The sequence below is a fragment of the Schistocerca piceifrons genome, chromosome X (genome assembly GCF_021461385.2).
Source record: "Schistocerca piceifrons isolate TAMUIC-IGC-003096 chromosome X, iqSchPice1.1, whole genome shotgun sequence".
Lineage (NCBI taxonomy): Eukaryota > Metazoa > Arthropoda > Insecta > Orthoptera > Acrididae > Schistocerca > Schistocerca piceifrons.
Window position 1 is genome coordinate 52,035,447 of NC_060149.1, and position 25,269 is coordinate 52,060,715.

Here is a 25,269-nt window from a genome sequence, read left to right on the forward strand (position 1 = left end):
AGCATTAGATGCAGTTGATCTTTCACCTCCGAAGATGTCTCTTGCAGTCAGAGGTGAAACATTAGAATAATTTTTTTTTTGCTGGTGACCCAAAACATTATGACCACATGCTTAATAGCTTGTCTGTCTGTCTGTCTGTCTACGTCATTGTTTCTGTGTATCGGGGCTCTGACAGCTCATTCATAGGCTCTTTGAGATATGTGGCATTCTCTACACTGTGGTCGTGTAATTCACATAAGTAATGGATCACTGATTTCTGTATGTGGTGATGATTCGTGATAGTGACGGAGATGGGTTCCATAGGGCTTACGTCAGGTGAATTCAGTCACCGAGACATCAGTGAGAGTTCACTATAACGCTCCTCAAACCACTGTAGCACGGTTCTGGTTCAGAGACAAGCACAATTATACTGCTGAAAGACGATTTTGTCGTAGGGGAGGACATAAAGTGTGAAGGGATGCAGGTGGTTCAGAGGACAATGTGTCTTTGATAACTGTTATAAGTCCGATGCAAGTGAGAATGTTTCCCATAGCATAATACTGCTCCCACCAGCCTGTGTCCGTAACGTGCTGCATGTTTTGAGCCACTGTTCACCTTGATGGTGGCATTTGTGGAGACAACAATTGACACAGATCACCATGAATTCTGCTTTGCACAGCAGACAAGCCTCTGAACCCCACATTCTGTGTAGTCGGGGACATCCAACGATTTAGCACCTAGTGGTAGTTTCACTGTCCTCGTCTGTCTTGTCGTAGATGGTCATGACAGCAACATGTGCACATTCAACTAGCTTTGCTGTTTTTGAGATACTCATAGGCTCTGCGCAGTAATAATCTGCTCTTTGTCAAAGTTGCTCACTCGAATGGATTTTCCCATTTGCAGCCTATATCTTCGCTAGGGTGATCCCTCGTCCATGTGCAATCCACTTATTGTTACCATGTTATGTGCCTGCTATGCCACTAGGCTGCATCCAACATCACATGGGCAGTAGCCATAACTTTTGTCTGATCAGTGTATATCGACCATGGCCTCTCAGGTTGGGAGTTTCAAATGTAGTAAACACTGGCTGTAAAAGCTCTCATTATACAACCTGTGAAGTTGTCACAAAGTAGGTATGTCGTTATATTCTTCATAGTGTTGCAGCAGTTTCTGCCTAGTAACACATTATTCATCTTGTCACTGACAAATTTATTGTTTGCACTTAAGTGGTTTTTTTAAAGTAAATACTTCATTTCCTCTCATTTCGGCATCATGCCCCTTCTGCTGCAAATTTCCACATTAATGCAGCTTCAACATTTTGTCCGCATGTGCTATCACCTTTTCCATCTGCGCTGTGACTTCTTTCCACGTTCCATCACCAATAAGTTTAATTTTGCTAACGGCAAGCCATTGTAGGTGCCCTTGAAGCCATTTTCTGTCGTCACTTTCCTTTATTGTTCAGGCAATGATGCACACTACTTTTTAATAGAGCATTGATGTACCTAGTCATGTAACTGTTAGTGCCCACAGTTTCCAGGCTTGCTTTTTTTGCTGACTAATACTTCACTAGTAACTCAAATTATTCTTATATTTTATTTGTTTTATAATTTTCTTCTAGCAAGGGGATTTCGTAATTTTGTACACTACCTGTAGGCACTGGTTGTGTTTCTGTTCTGTGCCCAATAATTGTCAGGTTATTGTGTTCAGTAACTAATTTGTCATTTTTCCTGAAATGACATTTGTTGTTGTTACAGTGAATACTCTTCAGTTATCATCCTAAGTTGATGCAACTTTGTCTCTTCATGAGCGAGGAAAACAGGTTTGGTTGGGGAAGGTTGGAGAGGAGGCACAGCTTTCTGAGAAGCAAAGGTGAAAGGAACTGACCTGCTTTGAAGACAAGAGGATACTTTTGAGTGTTTCTATCAACAGCACTTCAAATTCCACTTCTTGAAGACAGACTGGCTAACTGTTCTGTCTCCTTGTACTTTGTTTTCTCATTTGAATTTTCCTATGATATATAAATCTTTCTCTCCTTTTCATTTTACTTACATACAGCAGGTATCATTCTAATCATTCATTCTCCTGCCCCCCCCCCCCCCCCCCCCCCCCAATTTTTTAAAGGGGGGAGAGCTTAGATCCATAAAGAAACTGGTATGGTTGTCAGCATTATTAGAAACTTTCTGTCAATTGCGATAGAGTAAATGCTGTAATATGAAAGAACACCTTGACAATATGCTCAAATACTATTTTTTTTATCTAAGAACAGTTTCAGGCTATGATACTAATTTTATAAAACTTAAATATTAAGGTTTAGGCTTAAAATTGCATTTTCAGTTCTAAATTAATTCCTCAGTTTGGTGTTCATAACCCACTGATTTATTACTGACATAGACATTGCACAGATGGCTGTATCTCAGCTGAAAACACGCTTATCGTCTCCCACACACTTCAGTGTTTACACAGTATAAATGAAGAGATGCATCTTCATGTCAGTAATGAGCGCAGAAAAACTACCGGAAGCACTAGTATATTGGCTTGTATTCCAAGCCTAAAGGAACCTCTGCATAGTGATATGTAGAAATTTTAAAATATTGTGAGGAATAAAAGCTACCAACCTGATGAAGGCCACATACCTGCAAAAATTTTTTAATTGAAGTTAACATTAAGTATAAGTCTACACTTGAAGATGCAGAGAGTATAATTATACAACCCCGCACTCCATATTCAGAGAAAACTAAAATGAAAACTGTAGCCTGACAAACAAGGCCAAAGCCAAAAAAATAATAAAAAAGTTGTCAGAAGAGAGATGTTTAGACACTGTAGGAAAATTATTGGTCCATGGATGATTCCACATTTGAGAAGAAATGGTTAATAAAAAGGTCATTCATCCTGTTGAACTCTGACCCCCCCCCCTTTTCTTACGACCCCAAAACCACTGTGTGAACTAGGACTGTTGATATTTAAAACTATTTGGAATTCGATACATTAATATTTAAAAAAAAACAAAAAAAAATCATTATTGGTCCTCGATACGTTGAAAAAATTATAGATATATTGCCGTACCATCAAATAGAAATATTGGCTGGACATTCAAAATACACTGCCAGTTTTAGAGCTTAAGTACTGATGTATTATTAGATATTTTGTACAGCAACAACCTAGCAGCCTGCTTATCCCACTTAGATCATGAATTGAAAGAAAAATGATGCACATTCACGCTTGCCGATAACCCCTTTGCTAGCAATGGTAACTGCTGGTAAGTGGCACAGTAAAGGGTGCCCGTTGTTAGATTTTGTCACATACTGGATTTGACTGGAACGTTTTATGTTGACTTCCCCGTTTTTTCATTTCTGCAAACGCCAGTGACCTAGCAGCTGTAGTGGCAGAATTGCATGGTGAAGTTAAATGTTTCAGTTTCTGTTGGTAGCATTGAGTGCTGATTGTGTGAGCATTTCCCCTCACACATCTGTGCCCACCACAAAGACCGATCTGGTCATTTAGATTTTTGTTCATCAGTTTCAGCAACAGTTTCTGATGAATGCCGATGTGAAGAAATAGCACACTAGTTTGCATTAAAAATTGTTTTTAACGCAATTAGTGTGCTATTTCTTCACATTGGCTATCTTGTCATTCCATTCACACTGTCATCCCCCAGTGCAATTGGACTACTTCTTTGTGCCATCTATACTTGCTTCACATGTTGGGTGGGGAGGGGGCAGAGAGAGAGAGAGAGAGAGAGAGAGAGAGAGAGAGAGAGAGAGAGAGAGTGGGCGTGTTGAAAGCTCAAAAAGTAATAAGACTCCTACACACAATGAAAGTAAAATTATGTTCTTTTGAAAGTCTAGAATAACTTCAAATATTTATAAAAAAATTGTGAAAAAAGTATAAGGTGTACAACTTTGCTTCTGCCGTTTTTCCCAAACATTTGAGGCTTTAATGAAACAAATTGGCTACATATGTATCATTCAAAGTATTTTCCATGGCTGGCCACTACTTTCTCTGATCTTACGGGCAGTGTACAAATCCGGCATAGAAAAAATTGTTCATCTTTTTAAGCGATCCACAAATTGATCCAATTTGTGACTTCTTAGTCGGAGGGAGCAATGTCTGGAGAATACAGCGGGTGCGGTAGGACTTCCCATTTTAACGTTTCCAAGTATGTTTTGACCTCTTTTGCAACGTGGGGTCGAGCGTTGTCGTGCTGCAGAATCACTTTATTGTGCCTCTTGATGTATTGCGGCCGTTTGTCTTTTAATGATCTGCACAAGTGCATTAATTGCATTCGATAACAAGCACTTACGATGTTTCAATTGGCTTTAACACCTCGTAGTACATGATGTTGAGCTGGTCCCACGAAATGCAGAGCATGATCTTGGAGCTGTGAATATTCACTCTGGCTGTCGATGTGGAAGCATGGCTGGATCCATCCCCATGATTTTTTGCATTTAGGGTTATCGTAATGAACCCATTTTTTGTCCCCGGTCACAATGCGATGCAGAAATCCCATCTGTTTTTGCCTCTGAAGCAACTGTTCACAAACACCGCTCAATGTCTCTTGGTTTCAGCTCACACAGGACCCAAGTTCCTTCTTTCTGAATCATGCCCATTGCCTTGAGACGTTCTGAAATGGCTTCCTGTATCACTCCCACTAATTGTGCCAATTCTTCTTGAGGTTGACGTGAGTCTTCAATCAGCAATGTCTCCAATTCTGCATCTTCGAAAAAACATTTTCTGTCATCATTATGTCAGTCTGCGATGTTAAAATCACTGTTCTTGAAGCGTTGAAACCACTCGCAACATGTTGTTTCACTAATAGTGCCATTACCATACGTACTTAAGAGCATTCGATGAGACTAGGCTGCTGTTTTCTTTATGTTGAAACAAAACAGTAACACCTCCCGCAAATGATGAGAATTAGTGTCGTAAACTGACATTTTCAATCAAGAATAACTTTATGATGTAGACACAAATCGACTAATGTTTGAATGAGGTTATGTTGACCAAGGTCCAAGCTAACTACCTAATGTCTGCGATCTGTTTATTTCGACTCCTACTTACCGTTGTTGCCACCTATTGGCAAATGGTGGAAACAAAGTTGTACACCTTGTAATATAATATAAAATAAAAATATCAGCACTTGATATTGGCATTTCGATAACATTATACCAGTGGAAAAAATATTGCTGATATAATCAATATTTTTGGATAAAATATTGGTGTATCGATATTTTATCAGCAGCCCTAGTGTGAACTATCAATCAACACGGAATAATACCTTCATTGCTTGAGTCACAAAGGTAGTAGGGCAACAGCAAAAAACATTTCAACACTATATAAGACATCTGTATAATTGGGGCTAGCGTATGTGTCAGAGTTTTTTTTTGCTCTTAGGCAGTTTGGTACTCTGATAGTTCTCACAGAACTTCAACAAAGATGAAAAGTCAGTCATCAATTGCACAAGAAAACCTTTATTTGATCCAAATAAAGGTTTTCTTTTGCAGCTGATGACTGACTTTCATTGTTGAAATATTCTGCGGCTGCTGAATAACAGCTTTGAGCAAATTCTCACAGAATTGTTTACACTAGGGGCAAATTTTTGCTGATAGTTACTGTGTGGTAGTGCCTTGTGTATACTTTCTGTAAATGTCTGAGAATCTTGTGAGAGCAGATGTTGAAAGCATTTACACATAGCAGGGTGAGAGTGTCTGTGACAGCTTAGAGATCACTCTTTGCTAGGTTTTTCTCTTGTAGTTAGTATGTGAAAGAGGAGGTTGCTATGGAAGAGCATTGGGCTGCAGCTACACTTTTAATACTTTTAGTGGCAAAGAAAGTAAACTATCCTGTTCATGTTGGGTAAGAGAGCATATTAGGTGGTGGTATGATTTTTGGAGCATGCAACAATCTCATTGTACGGCTTGCGATGGAAAATCCACAACAATATTGAAATTTTACAAGAATTATATCAATGAACGTGCAAGAAATCCTCTTTATAACTGAACCCAGAATTGCCAATGTAGATACAATTATGTGTAAATCTGTTGGTGTTAAGGACAGACTGCAAGTGACACTAATATTTCTAGCATTAGCTGCAGTTAATCTCTTTAATTTTTGGTAATGTAATTATGAAATATATCACCAATTTCATCTTGATACCCATTGACATTAAATAGCCAAACAGGGCTGATATCTGATAAATGAAGCATTTCCATAAAAAGATTTATTTGAACATTTTTACTTGTATTGACAGAAGGAACCTCTCATAATTTCCTGAAGATCGGTTCTTCAACACCCAATATAATATAATTAATAAATACCATGTTGTATAAAATTATAGATACAACTGTATTATTTGAAGCTAAACGACAATTTCCTCAGTTCCAAAATGATTACTTCCAAACACAATTTCACTTGTTTCTCTCTGTTAATTAATCCATGTAAAACTACTTTGCCTGATTCCTTGAATTATGGGTATTCTGGTAAATTTCTTCACTGGAGCTGTTAAAAACTGTAGCCACTTCGGCCTACAAACTTCGCCTCGTATCTCAGTTCCTGTTGTCCAGTGATTATTCATTCCATAATACTGGCTTTTCCTCATACAAACTGATTATATGCAAACTTCGTCCCGAGTCCACTTAGTTTATTTTCTTCAATACCTTTTTTGCAGACACATCACTGACATTGACTCACAATGTGTGTCCATGGCAACAGTGGTCTCCACTGTCCCGACAATCCTTCTGTACTTTATAGAGTGACACATCAGTGCCGATGTGGCACAGTGGGTAGCGTGCTATCTTTCATTCTTTTATATTGGTCTGTGATTGAGTCTCCTTAGGGACAGTTCTTTTACTTTTGTTTGTTAATTCTGTATAATATGTCTGATATTTTTATATGTTATTTGCTACATAGCATTTTTTGAGTCTAGAACTTTCAAAATAGGCTAACTGCCTATGCTGTTCATTTAAGAGGTAAAACAGGCAATTCCTTCACTAAGAAACATTCAATAGCCACATATTATGGCTCAAAACATGAGTTTCTTGGATACTTCAATTTAATGTGGGGATGAATTTGATAAAATGTATTACCAAGATAAGGTAATGCACAAACTATGAAATATGGCACAGATGAGGGATGCAATATGGCTGCTCAGCACTCTGAATACTCTAAAGCCTCCTGACACTGCTGGTATAGTTTTTCTTGTCGGAGAGCTACAGTGAGCAGCTGTCAAGAGATGGATGTTGCCGTCTATATGAGAGGTCTAAACTTGAAGAGCGCAGCTCTTGGATGCTGTCAGTGGCATTTTGCAGCTGTATGGCAAAAGTAGAACATAAAAAAAGAAAATAAAACTCCAGGAATGATTTTGCACACAGTTTTTATAAAAGAAACTTTTAAAAAAATAGTTTATAGGCTTTTGGTGTTAATCTTGCAAAATGTGTATGGCTTGAGAATGCTCTTGTTAGCCTTAGGTACAATGAGTCAATATTTAGAACCCATAGGTATCACAATTTGTATTTGATATATGTGAGGAAGCTGAACCAGGGATTAATGTACAAATAGAGATGGCAGATTGAGTGGTCTGAATTAATGACAGATACACACTTACTGCTTGTTTTAATGGGGGTACAATTATAGGGTGTACGAAGGAAACTGATGGTGTACTTGATACTTCGATGTTTGGAAATAGACGTTTGATGATACATTAGCTAAACAAAGCCAATGTAACTGCAGTATACATAGAAGGAATAAATGTGAACATCTTAAATTACATCATCCAGTTTGTTTCCTTGAAAGCATTGTTTTGGGGGACAATACTGGTAGGTGGAAAGTATTCACCAGCATACAGTATTGGAACTAAGCTTGAGACTAATCATGTGATAACAGAATACTTCAAAAAGTTACCATTAACTAAGTTTCACACCCGTGTTAGACACATGTACTATGTTAAACCACAGGTAACCAAAGAAGATGAAATTAAAGCTCTAAAAACTACGGGATGATGAAAAGAATGGAGAAAATTTCTGGAGCCCTTTTGAAATAGATGCTCCAGAGAAGAAATGAAACTTCCATATGATCGAGAACTCTTAAGTAGCGAAACTAAATGACAATGGGATGAGAAGAAACCAAGAAATGAAAGTGATGTAGTAGTATACGTGCATGTTTTATTTGGTTTCACTGTGACCAGGACAGCTGGGTCAGACTACGGTGGTGGTGGTGGTGGTGGTGGTGGTGGTGGTGGTGACGGTGACGGTGACGGTGACGGTGACGGTGACGAAGGAGAAATTAAGATAATGGTTGCGTGTAGACACTACCAGATCCTTTTTAAAGAAACTTCTCTTTCTCTTTTTCATGCTCTAAATAGGCATATCAAATGTACTTTCCATTATTAACTGTGCTTCTGTTCTTTCTTTTCATACTATCAATGAAGTAGTAAGTTGGAAGGTCCAGCTTCTGCTTTGTGATAACCATCATCTCAGTTAATCTTTTAGATTAACTTCATTTGACTGTGTCTTATTTTTGTGTACTGTCTGAAGTGGGCATATTTCTATGGGAAGTAGGGTTTCTCATAGTGTTTATAATTGCTGGAATGATACCCTGCACAGAGCAAGCACATCTGCAGCTGAGCTTTAATGACCTGGACATTATCGAGACATTAGACTCTTGCCTGAATTATATAACTTTTTTGTAAAGTGTTTCAGCAGAATATTCCCATGCTTTTCCCCATGCACTTTGGAACAGTGAACAAATATAGCATGGCAGCACGATCATAAATCTACTCATTACTGAAGCATGTATTAATATAATGCAACCTATGTATTGATTAAAGAACTGGGTTTGTTAATCTAATTACCGAAAGCGATGACATATCATTTCCTAAAAAATATGCCTCAGAAAGCACTTTGTTTAGGAAATAACGTGTTGCAATCGGCAGATGCCCTTCATTATGGTAACAACTTTTAGCTATTGATGATTGCAACATGTCCTACCAGAACTATGTACTGTCCACAAAATGTGATATACAAATAAATCTTCTGATTTTTGTATAATGAGATTAAAAATCATTCCTTTAGTCTATTTTGATTGTATAAAATACGTACAGAATTTCTATGGACATTATTCCATATGGAAAGCTTTTTTGTGGAATAGATTGTTGGAGAGTCTAGAAACTTGTATCTATATAGTCAATAACTAAAATGTTAAAAGCTATGGGCTTTCAATGCAGTTACCTATGGTAGTTATGTCTTTTTTCATGTGTATAGATCATAGTTCTCATTATTAGTTTTCTTCTTTAAAAACACTGATTTATGTTGTCATGTGCTCACCTTGTTTGCTCTTTATTTTGTTTGTCTAGCTTTGTGTGGAAAGAAACTCAGTTCTGTATCTAGTAAGTGATATCTGCAGTCACCAGTTAATAGAATGGTGGTAGTAAATTTTCTGATACAGATACAACTCATAATGTTGATTTGAAGTTACTAGTATAATATACAAACAATATGTAAACCTGTACCTGTGTACCTACATCTATTTAAATTTCATTTATACTATCATGTGCCAATACATCATGTGGTCCATTGACCTGGTTAGTCTGTGACCATATTAGACACTCAACCATTAATAATTTCAGGAATGCCATGGTGAGCATTTAAAGCAAGGATTCAGGATGATTATTGTTACTGACTATTACATAAATATCAAACTGTGAATTTTGAAACAATAAAAAAGATTAGTTCTTTTGCAGCAAAATCCCACAGCAGCAAGATTAAATAGTTTTAGCAAAATGAAGTCAACCCTAGTGCACAATATACAGTATGTAGTAGCTACTTCATCACCATTTAGAGAAATAACTTTATTTTTATTGTCTAATCTACCATTATTAACTCTTAACTGAACTCTTTGTAAAAAATAATGTCCCAGACTGTAGTAAAGCTGTTACCTAATACATCATAAAAATTACTGTTAATGGAAAATCTTGGGTGGAATTCAAACGTTATTGCCAGGAAGATAACTCAGTGTTGAGGATGCGTTGAGCAGTAGACAGGAAGGAGTAGATTATAACAACTTTTGAACTTTATTTGTTCCATGTGGTTACTTATACTGAGGTAAATACATCAAAGTGTCAAATATCTTAATACATATTTTTCAGGTGGATTATAGGCACGATATCTGATCAAAAGGACCCAGACACCTGTTAGTGGGATGTGCTCGTCCTTCACCTTTGATTACTTCAACTCTGCCAGGGCACTTCCGGTGAGGGCAGCTCATGTTTCCTCAACAGCTAAAACCAGAGAAGGTAGTGATGTTTGTTGCTGGGGTCTGTAGTGACGTTGACATTCTAACTCATCTCAAAAGGTGTTCCATAGAGCTTAGATCAAGACTCTGGGCAGGCCAGTCCCTTTCAGGAATGTTAATGCCTACAAACCATTGCCTCACATATGCTGCCTTATGAAAGTGTGCATTGTCATACTGGTACACTCAGTCTCTGAACTGTTCTTCTACTGTATACAGTAAACAATGCTGTAAAATGTGTTCATATGATTCTGCATATAGCATTTTCTTAAGTGCAATGAGACGACCACACCCTAACCATAAAAAAACGCCCTCATACTGTAACAAAAGTTTCTTTATACCTTGCTTGTGCGCTACATGATGGCAGGTAATCTTCTCTAGGTAGTCGCCAAACTGAAACCCTTCCATCAGATTGCCAAAGTCTATAGTGTGATTCATCATTCCAAATGACTCGTTCGTAGTTGTCCACTGTCCAGCGGTATCACTTTTTACACCATCTCAAGCCTCACTTAGCACTGATTTCAGAGTTGTGTGGTTTACAAAAAGCTGCCCAACCATTGTACCCCATTTTTTAAACTCCCTACACACCTCACTGTGCTCGCTGGACTTTTGGTAGCACTTTTTAACTCGAGAGATTTGTTCTGCTGATGTCTTTAGATTTTTACAACCCCCTGCCTCAATGCTCCCTTTCACTCTGTACATCAGGTCTACCTGGTTGTGGTTTAGCTGTGGTTGTTCCTATGTGTTTTCACTTCACCATCTCATCACCAACAGCCTACCTGGGCAGCTTCAGAAGAGTTGTAATATCCCTTATTGATTTGTTACTCAGGTGGTGTTGAATGACTGGTCCACATTCCGAGTCTCTGCCCTCTCCAGACTGACCCATTCTGCTGTTACTACTTCTATACTGACAGCACAACATTCCCTGCCTCCCTTCATATATTGGTGGATCTGCCTCTCGTGATGTCTTGTCAGTTCCACATATCCTAGGACACCTGGGTACTTTCGATCAGATAAATATTGTATTAATATACAATGAGGTGACAACAGATTGGATAGCAATATACACGTATACAGATGGTGGTAGTGTTGCAGGAAAAGGGAAGTGTATTAGTGGAGCTGTCATTTGCACTCAAGCGATTCATGTGAAAAGGTTTGCAACAAGATTATGGCCGAACGACAGGAATCAACTGACTTGGAATGTGGAATAGTAGTGAGATCTAGATGCATGGGATGTTTTAATTTCTTAAATCGTTAAGGGACTTCATATTCTGAGGTTCACAGTGTCAAGAGTGTGCCGAGAATACCAAATTTCAGCCATTACCTCTCACCACGGACAACGCAGTGGCCAATGACCTTCACTTAATGAGAAAGAGAGAGAGAGAGAGAGAGAGAGAGAGAGAGAGAGAGAGAGAGAGAGAGAGAGAGCGAGCAGCAGTGTTCGGTGGAAAGCTGCTAGTGCTGACAGACAGGCAGCACTCTATGAAATGACTACAGAAATCAATGTTGGATGTAAGATGAGTGTATCCTTTAGGAGAGTGCGGTGAAATTTGGCATTAGTGGGCTATGGCAGCAGACAACACATTAGTGCCTTTGCTACATCACCTGCAGTGCCTCTCCTGGGCTCATGACCATATTGGTGGAATCCTAGATTATTGGAAAAGTGTGGCCTGACCAGATAAGTCATGATTTCAGTTGGTAAGAGCTGATGGTAGGGTGCAGACTCACAAAGCCATGGACCCAGGTTTCTCCAAGGCACTGTGCAAACTGGTGGTGGCTCCATAATGGTGTGGTCTGTGTCGCAGGGAGTGGACTGGGTCCTCTGGTGGAACTGAACCGATCATTGACTGGAAATTGCTATGTTTGCCTACTTGGATACTATTTGCAGCCGTTCATGGACTTGATGTTTCCAAACAACAATGTGATTTTTGTGGGTGACAAAGCGCCATGTCATGGGGTGAGAATTGTTCACGATTGGTTTGAAGAAGATTCTGGACAGTTAAGTGTGTGGTGTGGCCATCTAGATTGCCCAACACTAATTCCATTGAATATTTATAAGATATAATCAAGAGGTCAGTTCGTCTACAGAACTGTGCACCGGCAGCACTTCCACAATAACAGACTGCTATGAAGGTAGCCTGACGCAATATTTTTGCAGGAGTCTTTCAACAGCTTGGTGAGTCTGTGCCACGTAGAGTTGGTGCACTGCGCTGGGCAAAAGGAGGTCCTACACGGTAGTAGAAGGTATCCCATGACACTTGTCACCTTTGTGTATGTACTGTATGAAGTAAATAGAAGTGATGCATTGAAGAAAAACAAAAGAACGTAAACCAGAAAAGTACAGCTCGTAACGTAACTAATGCAAAATTACAGTTAATAGATACACAAGTTAAACAGAGGCAATTGTTCAGCAAGGAAGTTATGAAAGAGTGCTATAAGATTACATTTTTGACATAAGACTTTCAAAATTTTAGCATTTCATCTTAGACTAACTTTTATATTTTTGTTCAGTCTTCTGGTAATGTGTGTGCAATGTGACACGTGGTAAGTTTTCATCATCTTTTCAAACATCCATTTATCATTCAGCAGTTTATCTTAAAGGTAAAATAGAACTCCATCTTCACCACATTAATCCCATGAAACATATTTTGTGTTGATAGGTGGCTTTAATAGGAAAAGCATTAAACATGTACGAAGCAGCTGTGTCAACTGAAAACTTAATGATGGATGAATACACAGGTAGTTCAATTCCACTAAATTGCTGCAGTATCATGTGAATCAGTGGAATATTATTTAATGACTCTGGAGTTTAGTATTTATTGTATGAGTAATTATTTCCAGTGTAGTTTATTTCCATATTCCCACAGCTTATATATTTTCCCTTTCTAATTCAAGAGCATAAAAGGAAGACTGAGCAGTTCATGTAGGTATAATGTGTATTCCATTTAGGTGATGTTCATGAACCAATTTCATGCTTAAAATTAGTTGGAAAAATTGGTACCTGTAGTATTTATGAGCAAAAAATTATATTTCTTTGAATGAATCAGACATTGAATTACCACTGGTAGTCATTACTAGACAACTGTATTGACACCAACAAGTAACAGGAAATATTTAACAACTCGTTTAATTCAGGATTTAGTTATTCTTCCTTGCACATATTAATTTTAGAGTATCATTAATTGTTGAGTCATTACTTTATTATGTTATGTTAATCTCATACAACATAACTAATTCAGGTTTTTTCTTTCATTTCTCGTGAACTTGCGTCGTGCGCACTAGCAAGCTGAAAGGGAAGAACATTAGTAGGTTGGTTGTTCATTTTTTTAGATTTTAAATGTTTGTGGTGGCAGATAACATTACTGAACTAATGAAATATTTTGTAATGAATGCTTTGTCTTTTTTAAGCAAAAGTCTGTACATCATTCTCTATTTTCACATATCTATCCTTTTTGTTCTGTTGTTGATTGTGTAGCTTTTCTTGTGCCTACTGTAATATATTTTCTTCCTTTCTTTTGTAGATAAGAATGTGTGATGTGATGTTATGTGTTTGCAGAATAACTTTCAAATACTGTATGTGTGCGCATGGCTGCATTTGCCTTTGCCCATTCCTAAATGTGTAAAATAAATTTGGCATTGTGAAGTTGCATGGTGTGATCCAGTCAGCAGAATACAGAAGCAATACTCAAATTTGTGTTATATAATAAATGACTTAAGAGAGTTCTTCTTACTCTGTATTATAACCCAAGATGTTGATGAGACATTGTTGTCATTGATCTTTATTTTGTTGTTTGACAACTTCAGTTACCTCAGTTAATAACCCAGAAGTATTTATGAATATTTATTCAGGCTAATTTCTCTAAAGTTGCCACTTGAATTTGTTTCAGTAATACATTGTTCTCTCTTCTGTTTATATTCATACTATTAATGGGGCTTGTCCAGGAATTTTTTTCTGATGTCCTTCCATCAAGAGATGTTTGCAGTAAAACATAGGAAAGTGCAAACAATATAGTTGATTGCCCACTTGATGCTACTGGAATAGCAGCAAAATGTGGCTGTTTCTCAAATTGTAGTTCAGTCTGCTGAAATGAATCGTGTATTATTTTGTATCTATTACAAAGATTAGTGACTGCCCAGGAGCTGATTTATGTATACAGCCTACAACTAATTGTTCCTTCTGATTCAAAGTGTTTGTTAACCATTGCATATTTATTCAAGCAATTTCTCATTTGGGATGATAGGCATGAAAGTGAAGAAAGATACTGTAAGTAGAAGAGATGTGTAGCAAGATATTGAAATCAAATGAGGTGATAACTGTAGGGAGGATGGTAAATGAGTGATACTCAGAGAGAAGTGACTGACAGATGCTTTTTGTGAGCTGGGAAAACTACTTTATGAAGTACTAGAGCATGTACATTATCTGACACAGTGCGTTTAGCCATGGTGAAACAACTTGTCAGATCTCTGCTGTGTCAGAAGTTACATCTATATTTATGGGAACTCTACAGCCACTGGCTATTAAGCTATTCTTAATCTCCTCTCATTCATTTCCCTGTTATATTCTACAACATGTTTCTTACCATCACTCTCAAAGTAACAGTAATCACACTTAAAGGCACCATTTATTCAGTCAGCCCCTTTGCAAACTCTTAAGTTTCTTTATGAAATTTCATTAGAATGCTTCATCAGTGATAGATAATGTTTGCCTCTTAGCGGATTGTATGTTATTGTAGAACACCTTTCCTGTTGTCTGCTGTCCCATTTTCATCACAAAAGGATGTTGTCAATTCATGTTAAGCGCAGCTATGGTGAAATACCACTCACTTATTGTAGTTGGGGTTTTGTGTGGTTGTGGGAACAGATGTGATGCAGCAGTGTACTGTACTTTCCACGAAGTACACCAGGAACACCATAAACATAAATCTACTTACACCCCCTTTCAGCAATCATTCTTGATTCTAGCACCGTAAACTTTATCAATTTGCAAATTCCCCATCAGAAAGTTTCAGTTAATGTTTTGTCATATTTACCACAGAACACAGTTCAGTAACTGTAAAAATGTCCTATGATACCATGGAGCTTTATTCATAATAAAAATGTCTGTTGCATAAATTGCATTATGATGTGCAGGATTTATTTAGCTTGAATGGAATTATTTTGACTTAATTTCATGACTTCCATATGGTGTCATGGATAAATGTGCTTGTCAATTAGTCTTCTAAAATAGAATGTTCATGGAATTTCAATGCATTCGTTGTAGAAAGTGCTGTTAAAGGTATTACATTGTGTTCAAATTTGTATATGTGGATTCATCTGTGTTCAAATTTGTATATGTGGATTCATCTGTCTTTCTTACTAAATCTAGATTCAATTGATAAAAAAATGTAAAAGAAATCAAATAGCTGTAGTGTGGCACACAATGATTGTAAACAAACAGCTATTTCTAAGTCTGACTTCAGTATTGAGGAATCCATTGTACAGTGTTTTCCATTTATCTGATGACCACGTGTATGGTGCAATAGATGGTGGGTAGTGATCGCTTCTTGGTTTGGGCAAATCAGAAGCAATGTCTGACTTCTAGTGCCACAGTACTAAATTCAAAATATGTGCAAATAAATTTTGTGCTGATTCATGTCGTGCAAGGAGATGCCGGAATTGGCTGCCGTGCATTTATGACACCTACTCAAGAAATTAATCACCACACGATATAATTCTCTTTGAGAAATTAATTGACTCAGGGCTGCTATCCCCGAGTTCCTGAACTTTATATTTTAATGCTCTCCGCAAATAGAAATCGCAAGGGTTTAGATCAAGAATTTGAGCAGGCCAGATATTGTTGCTAATGACTGTTGTGGAACACATTGTGAATTGCATGCAAAGAGAGCTCTTGCCAAATCGTTTTGGAAAAAATGCATAGCTTTGTTCCCTTTCATGAAGTGTATTAAAAAAATTTGCAAATGTTTTGCACATATATCATTAAAAAAATTGGTTCTGTTATTCTGTCAACACTAACTGTGCACCGCTCTATTTTCTGGTCGTGAGGGGGTTCCTTGTGAAGCAGAATAGATCTGTCAGTGCCCCAATGTTGACAGTTTTGGGAATGAACATACCATGTAAATGGAATAAAGCCTCATTTGAAAACAGAATTAGGTAAGGATCCATTTCACTGTTGTGACTTGTTTCAAAACCCATTCACAAAACCGAACACTGAGCACAGGATCGCAAGGTTTAAGTTCTTGCATTGCTGTTACTTTGTAGGTGCTTAACCCAAGTAATTTAGCATCTCTTCATACAGAGGTGCAAGAAATTTGTGTTTGCTGTGAAAGGTGTCTGATACTTTTTAGGGCATTTTCCAGGTGGTGTGCAATGTCATAGAGATGAGCTTCTATGTGCGCCATAAGTTGTCATGTACACTTCCTGCAATCAGCACTTCTGTTTTCACAAAATTTATTTAATAATTTGTGAATTGTATCACAACTCTGAATTTCAACAGTTGGCAACTTCTGTTCAGTCAACCTCTGGACTGTACAACCAGATTTTGTATGCACATACAAATCGTAGATAAACACTTCTTGTGGAAGGGAATAATTCAGACTTTGCATTTTGCATTCAGAGTTCACTGTTAAACTTGTGATGTTTGTTTTGAACCCTAGTGCCAAACTGTACATAATCTAAAATATAATGTTCCTGTAACACCTCCATCTGAGGCAGTGGCTTGAAAACGTGTTGATGGTACAATGAATTGTATCAAATTCAAAACATGACTGGTTGCATATTAAACCTATGTAAAAAGCCAATTCAAACCACAGTTGCAATTTGCTATTTGCAGTGGGTATAATGAAAATACTAGTAAGTACATAACATAAAATTCAAATTAGATGGTATTTCATCTGAAACTGCAGTCATTACCCATTAAAGATGACGATGTTAAAGTTCAGAAAATGAATTAAAATAGACATTATTGTGCTTTACAGAACATTGTTAGATGAGAAAGAACTGCAGATGGTTTTTTTTTTCTCTAAATGATGCTCTGTTATCATTTTTATTGAAAAGAACAGGATGGTAGTTGTATCTATGTAAGAAATAATATATATTTTGAAACAATAAATTTATGTGAATAAATAGCTAAAGAAAACATGCAGAAGTATCAGGAGTTAAAGTATTGATACTACAAAAGCTGTAACTTGTATTTACAAAGCACCAGTTGGTGATAGAACAACCTGTTAAAAAGCATATAATCTGTGTTCAACAAATCAACACACAGAAACAAGGATGGATCCGTGTGGTAGTTCCAATTTAGACTTTCAAAGGAATCTAAACAAACAGACTGACTTATTGGGCCTCCTGGCAACCTTCAATTTATAAGCGACTGTAGAAACGTCAACTTGCATAGAAATCTAAACCACTATAATTGACTGGATAGTCACAATTGTGCAAATGAATTATCTTACAGAAACATGTGAACATCGGCTTTGGGTACTGCACTACACCGAAACTTACTCCTCACTTATAAAATCAACTAACTCGAGAAACTGCTCCTGTGCCCTGCTCACTCGTTAAAGAATGGTTACTTTTAGTTTATGTGCATAAACTAAAGTTTGAGGATTTAATAGACTATATGAAGAACAAGAATGAAATTACCAGTCTTTTCCATGTGAAATACTTTAAAACATAGCTTTGCACTGCAAGGAACTTCACATTCTGCACACCAACAGTGTTGCTTTTCAAAAGCTTCTTCTCATGCATACCACCTCCTAATAGATCTTTTCATCATTGTGCTCAGCAAAAATTCTGGAAAATGCCTAGCTAGTAGATGAGTCACTTTTGATGTTAGAACTAGACATCCAGTTGATGAGGGTTGTGGGGAGGGTACACAGAATATTTCCTAAATCTAATGTGAATTCTGACAATGTGCTTACTTTGCTGCCCCTCTTTTCTCTCTCTCTCTCTCTCTCTCTCTCTCTCTCTCTCTCTCTCTCTCTCTCTCTCTCTCTCTCCCTCCCCCCCCCCCCCCCCCCCACCAGAATGTATGCAGTGAAGTGTTAAACTACCAATACACATCGAAAAATTGTAAATTTCTTTTTGTCTACTCCTGATCATTTGATAGCTTTGCAACTTGAAATTGTTCCTATCCACACTTCCCATATTCTGTTCGTAATCCATTACATCTTTTGGTTTTCGTATGACACCGTGTGTTGAATATAATTCCTGAAATTTATCGCCATATGACATGCTGACCACAATGACATCTCTCTTGTCCTTGCCTTGTTATCTGGCCATGCTCTAACCAAAACGTTGCCAAATCCAGATTAACATGCAAACCCTGCGAGGACATAGAATAAGGCCAAGGAAAAAAGAAGAAACTGATACAGTATAAGAATTCTCTTAAGATGCACATCAAAGGAAATAATACAAAAGTGTACTTGGCCAAAGCACTCTTTACTGTGATATAGTGTTTTCTTATGGGGAAACTTGAGAGCTAGCAAAAGTTGTTTCATAGCTGAAAAGAGAACTGTAAGAGTTATGGAAAGTGCAGTTTCCAGAAGCTCATGCAAATTTTATTTTAAAATAAACTTTCTGTTCTTCCATTGCCTCTTTATGTATTTTGCAGGTAACAATTTTCATTATGAGAATCTTAGATGATAAGCAGCTTGCAGTTAAAAAAAGCAGGGCATTTACTCATAACACAAAAAGCAACCAGGATATACATGTTCAATACTGAAAGTTAGACAACACTAAAACAAAATCTACCACTCTGAAAAGGAAACAAGCTGTGCAACAAACTAGCCTGTTACAACAAAATTTGAAGTTATTTCTGCATTGAAAACAGCTGTTGATGCCTACAGCCTTCAGAAGGGTTATGCTGTAGTTGCGTATCTATCAGGTTAAAAACCTAAGTGTGTATGTTGTAAAATTTTACAATAGTAGAAAATTGGTATAAATGTTGAGTGTAAGATAGTTGAATTTGTTGCATCCCTTGTAAAATGAGGTGATTGAATGGCTGCATGATTACTATCATATGTTACAATGAAGCTTATGTATCTATACATAAATCTGCTTGGAAAATAGTTTTTAATGAATTTCACATTCAAAGTATATATAGGTAAGCAAAATGTCCTCTCTGGAATCATAACGTGCATGCTCTATAAAAATTATTGATACAATAAAGAATACAACAACTGCATAATGTATTTAGGGATACGTGGGCCAGCATTTTTTCATTATTCATTACAATTGAGAAGGGTGGTGGTGGTGGTGGTGGTGGTGGTGGTGGCCATCGTCCTTTGCCTGTGTATTACTAATGAGCAATGACACGGACTAATTTGATATTGAACTCTCTCACATTTTTTATTAACCACCATGTTCATCCACCCTGCTTTAGCTGGGAGGTATGCTGTCCTCTCAGGTTTTGCAGTTCATTCAAAAATCATTTAATTGGTTGCATTGCACAAACTAACTTTGCCCCAGTTTTCACTGAGTCAGTTTTAAAACAAAAAATAGGTATTTTTAAGCATTCTCGAGGTCTTCATTGACTCCTCAGGATATTTCCACCCTCCTTTTGCTTTTAATAGATGGCATTCTTTTTCTCATCGCTCTAGTGTCTGTCTTCGCTACACATACTGAATGATATATCTGGCCAGTCCAATACGCAGATATACTTCTTCACTCCTGTTTCCTTATGATCAGTTAGTATTATTTTGTTTTGTGAATGATATTTCTCCCCAAATGAAAATGTAGTAATTTACGCTAAAAGTATCAGACATGAAAGAGATGAATATAGTGGCATTGTTTTGAATCCATGAAGCATTTATGGAGAAGTTACAGTATTTAGAACTGTTTCTCTCTATTTTAATCATCATACGTCTGTAACTGTCATACCTGACTGATGAGTCTCTCCATGTTGATGCAGTTGATTTGAAATGGTGGAGAGAAATTTCATTTCGAACTAATACTGATCACACTTTGCTCGTTACTATCATTAATAACAGACTTAAATTTTATTTTTTTATTCGGTAATTTATAGAAATGTAATATACCCTATTGGGAGTAGTTATCATCGCTTATTGAAAGAACACTTCTAGTGAAAAAATGTTACATTGGCAACATTTAATATTTTGTAAAATTTCATTATCCCACAATTTTATGGTTTGAGTGCATCATTTAGATCATGTAGCTCAGCAATATCAATTAAAAAATAAGAAAACATGTAGAAAATGTAAGTACAGTGTGTTATCATAATATTTTTTTTATTATTATTTTGCATGTACACGTCTGTATTCCTGGTACAGGTGGAAATCCTTCTGCCACAGTACCATAGCATTCCACTGAAGAAGCCAAAACTAAATGTTGCAGCCTATTGATGAAGTAGCTGTGCCATTCTGTTTCAGCTTTTCTAGCAGTGTGTTGTGACATGGGGATTTCAACATACACTAGGACTGCAGACATGCAGGCAAACAAAACACTAATTATTTAACTTTATTCTTTGTGTGATAGTTAAAACTTTGACAACCTCTTGTATCAGGTCAAAAAACTTACTACTGACAGTGCCTCATTGTGCAGTAAAACCTTATTTAGCAGCAAAAACTAAGTATCACACAACACAGAATGAATATTAACCTGCTGCTGCTGCTGCTGCTGCTGCTGCCACCGCTGCTGTGTTCTCATCTTTTAAAAAGTTATTAAAAGGAGGTCATTAGTCCACACATTTCAGCAAACAGTGCGGAATAATAATATAAAAACGTAAAAACCTCAATGAATATTTCCAGTTATGATCATCCTTTAATGCATGTAGACTCAGAGAGACAGTGTGTGGTGCAGAGCTATATAAATTGAGTGAACATTTATTCTGAGGCATTGTTATTGACAGATTTTAAAAATGGTTCATGGGTATTGTTATTGGACATGTTTAAAATTTTATCCCAATCACTGAAAGTTGCTTAATTGATATTCAGATTCTTAGAGTGGAATCTGGTCACATTTAGTAGAATGTTGCAGTTCTCATTTTTTAATGTGAAGCTGTCAATACAATAAAGATTAAAACTATTAAGAGTTGATGATCTCTGTGCTAAGCAGAAAATGCATGGCAGTAGTTTCAAAAAATCCACTTTCCTTGATCCAACTGATGCTAGTAAAAAGCACTCCATCTTCAGGCCATGAGTGGCCTACCGGGACCACCCGACTCCCGAGTCATCCTCAGTGGAGGATGCGGATAGGAGGGGTGTGGGGTCAGCACTTTGCTCTCCCCGTCGTAAGATGGTATTCTTGACCGAAGCCGCTACTATTCGGTCGAGTAGCTCCTCAATTGGCATCATGAGGCTGAGTGCACCCCGAAAAATGGCAACAGCGCATGGCGGCCTGGATAGTCACCCATCCAAGTGCCGACCACGGCCGACAGTGCTTAAGTTTCCTGTTCTCACAGGAACCAGTGTATCCACTGTGGCAAGGCCATGATGCTAGTATACAGTTTACAACATGCAGCCTGGAATGTTATCTCTTTTCCCACTTTGTTTCCAATATCTTGATTGTTTTAGGCTTGAGCATCTTTGTGAAACTACATGTTGTGTAGCAGCATTTACAATTCATGCTCTGCTGTATTGATACATGGCAAGGTATGATGTAGTGAATACATAAACTACAAAGGCAGGAAATCTGTATGGATTACACCGTCCTACACTGTACAAATTATGTTACTGGCAATATTTTCGCTTGTGGAGAGGGGTCTTACAAGCTTGCCAGTTCATAAAAATTATTCATTCACTGGAAATAACATGTCTGCTGGAATTATGTAACAGGACATTATGCAGACAAACTCTAAGGCAAGAACTGTAACAGAAAAGGAGGGGCAATGTAAACGACGTCACCACTGCCATGTGAGCCAAGTAATTTCTTACAGAAAGTGATGTAATATTAACCCTCGCGCAGGTACATGGCATACTTTGTACACATGTAAAGAATAAGTACCTCTGTTAATAAGGTAAATTTGTATGAGGAAGCTCAGAGCTTAATCTTAATTATAGCTTACAGTATTTGAATTAAACCACTATTTAATTAAACAACAGTAAAATAATCTTTAATTATATCATTCTGTTGCTGCATACGAGTGTTACCCCGCAACAATGACCCGCTCGAAGCACCGAAAAGATCATTGCCATCAGATCTCAGCCAGATGCTTATTCAATTAATAATTATCTCATAGACAACTGCCTCATTGTGGGATTGTGCTTCTAGCTTGGAAATTTGGGGCATTTTCTTCCATGGGTCGAAAATTTTTTTTCTCACCTAGCTCACTGTTTATTTTACATTATTGCTGCTCACTTGGACGTATGAAAACATAACTTAAAACTGTGTTGGTGGAAGCAATGATGGGAATAGGTATGGGCTCACAGTTGTAAAGCAACAGTGGAAAGATAAGTGTTATTTGTGCACTTTATACATAGGAATGCCTGCTCAAGGGTTAAGGGGAGGTTTACTATCTTTGGCCCAAAGAAGCGTATTCCTTGAGGATTTTTTTCTGGGGATGTATTGCAGATATCAATGTCAAATTTGGTCAAAATGTTTATCGATATTTCCTCTACAAACTGGAACTTTTTTGACTGAGAGTGCCTAAGAGCAAAGGCAGAAGTGCCGTTGGAACAAAACAACATTTTGATGCAGACCTCCACGCACGGTATGTCACAGGTCAGCTGGCTCATCTGAAATCAAAATTGAGTTGATGCTAGCGAAGTATGTAAAATTCTTTAGGAGCTGTACCTCACTTAAGTTACATGGACCATAGGAAACAAAAGGCAGCCATTTGAAAAACAAAAGGTTTTTTCATTGATTTTTTTTTAATTATTTTATTTATGTATTTATTTATTTATTTTTTTGGCTTCATTGGCCTAGTAAAAATATTTATAGTTGATGGATTGGAATAAAAGTGGTACAACTCCTAGACAATTTAGTTAACTTCGTCGGAAAGAAAGAATCGTGGAAATCGGTTCAGTAGATTTGAAGGTACCATACCGTGTGATAAAAAAAAAGTAATTTAGAGAAAAACGAGTTTGAAGTTATGATTACATATAAATGCAATATTATGCAATGTACGTTCAATCTGCTATTCAGTATCCATAAACTAGTCCTCCCTCTTCCTCATAGAGGGCGTTCTACTCAATCTGGGCCATCCTGCGCTGCTCCAGAGCTGCTCATATGGCTGGTGACAAGTGGTTTTCGGCCGCTTGATTCTGGTGGTTGTCCGAATGCTTGGCGAGCTGCGTCGAATAGAGTCCCAGGGTGACATCCATCATTGTCATGGTCTTCAGAATTGCTGAATACCCTTCGTTGAAGCTGCTCACTATCAGGAAAGCCGCAATCTCCATAGTCTTCGCACCAGAATGCAAATGCTTGGGGGCCAACTTCCAAACGCACGCATTCAAACTTTCATTCGAATTTTGTGGGTTTCCTTCCAAGTACCAGTACAATAACTCGTCCTCTGAAAGAAAAGAAACTGGTGCGTGGAAAAGGCCGCTTTCAAGCAGGTGTATTTTTTTTGTTTAACCACAAATAACAAACATTAGAGGTCCATCATCATCATCATTTAAGACTGATTATGCCTTTCAGCGTTCAGTCTGGAGCATAGTCCCCTTTATAAAATTCCTCCATGATCCCCTATTCTGTGCTAACATTGGTGCCTCTTCTGATGTTAAGCCTATTACTTCAAAATCATTCTTAACCGAATCCAGGTACCTTCTCCTTGGTCTCCCCTGTCTCCTCCTACCCTCTACTGCTGAACCCATGAGTCTCTTGGGTAACCTTGCTTCTCCCATGCGTGTAACATGACCCCACCATCTAAGCCTGTTCACCCTGACTGCTACATCTATAGAGTTCACTCCCAGTTTTTCTTTGATTTCCTCATTGTGGACACCCTCCTGCCATTGTTCCCATCTACTAGTACCTGCAATCATCCTAGCTACTTTCATATCCGTTACCTCAACCTTATTGATAAGGTACCCTGAATCCACCCAGCTTTCACTCCCATACAACAAAGTTGGTCAAAAGATCGAACGGTGCACAGATAACTTAGTCTTGGTACTGACTTCCTTCTTGCAGAAGAGAGTAGATTGTAGCTGAATGCTCACTGCATTAGCTTTGCCACACCTCGCTTCCAGTTCTTTCACTATGTTGCCATCCTGTGAGAATATGCATCCTAAGTACTTGAAACTGTCCACCTGTTCTAACTTTGTTCCTCCTATTTGGCACTCAATCCCTTTATATCTCTTTCCCACTGACATTACTTTCGTTTTGGAGATGCTAATCTTCATACCATAGTCCTTACATTTCTGATCTAGCTCTGAAATATTACTTTGCAAACTTTCAATCGAATCTGCCATCACAACTAAGTCATCCGCATATGCAAGACTGCTTATTTTGTGTTCATCTATCTTAATCTCACCCAGCCAGTCTATTGTTTTCAACATATGATCCATAAATAATATGAACAACAGTGGAGACAGGTTGCAGCCTCGTCTTACCCCTGAAACTACTCTGAACCATGAACTCAATTTACCGTCAACTCTAACTGCTGCCTGACTATCCATGTAAAGACCTTTAATTGCTTGCAAAAGTTTGCCTCCTATTCCATAATCTCATAGAGCAGACAATAACTTCCTCCTAGGGACCCGGTCATATGCCTTTTCTAGATCTATAAAACCTAGATAAAATTCCCTGTTCCACTCATAACACTTCTCCATTATTTGTCGTAAGCTAAAGATCTGGTCCTGACAACCTCTAAGAGGGCTAAACCCACACTGATTTTCATCCAATTGGTCCTCAACTAATACTCGCACTTTCCTTTCAACAATACCTGACAAGATTTTACCCACAATGCTGATCAAAGAGATACCTCTGTAGTTGTTACAATCTTTTCTGTTTCCATGTTTAAAGATTGGTGTGATTACTGCTTTTGTCCAGTCTGATGGAACCTGTCCCGACTCCCAGGCCATTTCAATTATCCTGTGTAGCCATTTAAGACCT

General features: G+C 37.7%; 1 protein-coding gene across 4 annotated transcripts in view; it reads left to right on the forward strand.

Moving 5' to 3' along the window:
* Positions 1-25,269, forward strand: part of LOC124721190 (WD repeat-containing protein 7) — a 375,749-nt gene that overhangs the window by 32,974 nt on the left and 317,506 nt on the right. For 2 of the 4 annotated variants that reach the window (XM_047246033.1, XM_047246035.1), the window contains exon 7: positions 13,543-13,569. The exons of the other annotated variants lie outside the window; for them this stretch is intronic. In XM_047246033.1, coding sequence (XP_047101989.1) covers positions 13,543-13,569 — 27 coding nt within the window. The remainder of the gene's footprint in view (positions 1-13,542; positions 13,570-25,269) is intronic. 4 annotated transcript variants of the gene reach the window in all.